This window comes from Antrostomus carolinensis, unplaced genomic scaffold (assembly GCF_000700745.2).
Source record: "Antrostomus carolinensis isolate BGI_N321 unplaced genomic scaffold, ASM70074v2 C13271230, whole genome shotgun sequence".
Taxonomy (NCBI): domain Eukaryota; kingdom Metazoa; phylum Chordata; class Aves; order Caprimulgiformes; family Caprimulgidae; genus Antrostomus; species Antrostomus carolinensis.
Genome location: NW_010354895.1, coordinates 1 through 952, shown reverse-complemented (window position 1 = coordinate 952; position 952 = coordinate 1). Strand labels below are relative to the sequence as shown.

Sequence of the window (952 nt, the reverse complement as noted above, 5' to 3'; positions counted from 1 at the left end):
CACCCCAGAAAAACAACAAGAAAAGGGGAGGAAAAAATTCAAGTGATAAAAGTTGCTCTCAAAACTATTAGTTTGATGATCAAAAGGCAGCCTCAAGAGGAGTTTCTGTTGTAAGACACCGTTCCAGGGTTGAATTAATCATGATGGGTCTGAGTTCACGATGAAAGCCCGGGACGATCTCAGGCTGCCGACCTGGGCTGCGGTGGTTTTGCCTTTGCAGAAGGACAGGGGAGCGTGTCCTTCCCTGCAGCTCCCCATCCGTTTCTGTTGGCATTAACTTTCCTGATCGTTCTCCTTTTCCAGGTCCACAGCAAAGATAAAAAATACGTCTGCAAAGTGTGCAACCGGGTGTTCATGTCTGCAGCCAGCGTGGGGATCAAGCACGGCTCTCGCCGCCACGGGGTTTGTGCCGATTGCTCTGGTCGGGGCATGGCTGCTCACCTGGACCACAACGGGGGAGAAGGGTCTCCAGACGAGTGCTACCCCGGGGAAGGCCAGTACATGGAAGACCCAGATGACATCAAAGTGGAAGGAGATGAGGAGATGGGCGACGACGACGACATCAAGTGGAAGGATGATGTGGGAATGTCACAAGATGATGTGATTTTAGATGATGACAAAGACGTCGACTCTCCACAGGAGCAGGACAACTCTGGGGAGAACGACAAGGATTTTACCTGGATTTCTTAGGGAATTTTTTGTTTGTTTGTTTGTTTTTGTTTCGCTCCGTTGTTTGTAAAGAGGGAGGGAGGGTGGGGGAGGAAGGAGTATGTTGGAAAAAACTTAAGTAGCCTTGTTGTCGTCCATGTGTGCAAAATAACTCTTGTGTTTTCTAAACAAGTCCTTCGCTGTTCCACTCGGATACTGTCTTAGCAGTGTCGCTTCCAGCGCCACGACTGACTTCGCCTTCCCCCTTCTTCCCCCTTCTCCCTTCTCCTTTCTCCCTTCTCCC

General features: G+C 50.1%; 1 protein-coding gene across 1 annotated transcript; it reads left to right on the top strand.

Moving 5' to 3' along the window:
* Window positions 1-303: 303 nt before the first annotated feature.
* Window positions 304-696, top strand: LOC114819004 (zinc finger and BTB domain-containing protein 46-like; the record flags this gene model as incomplete). The annotated part of the gene is made up of 1 exon (XM_029087134.1): window positions 304-696. A coding segment is annotated over one exon (387 nt), but the record flags the coding sequence as incomplete, so codon positions are not given.
* Between the last annotated feature and the right edge of the window lie 256 nt (window positions 697-952).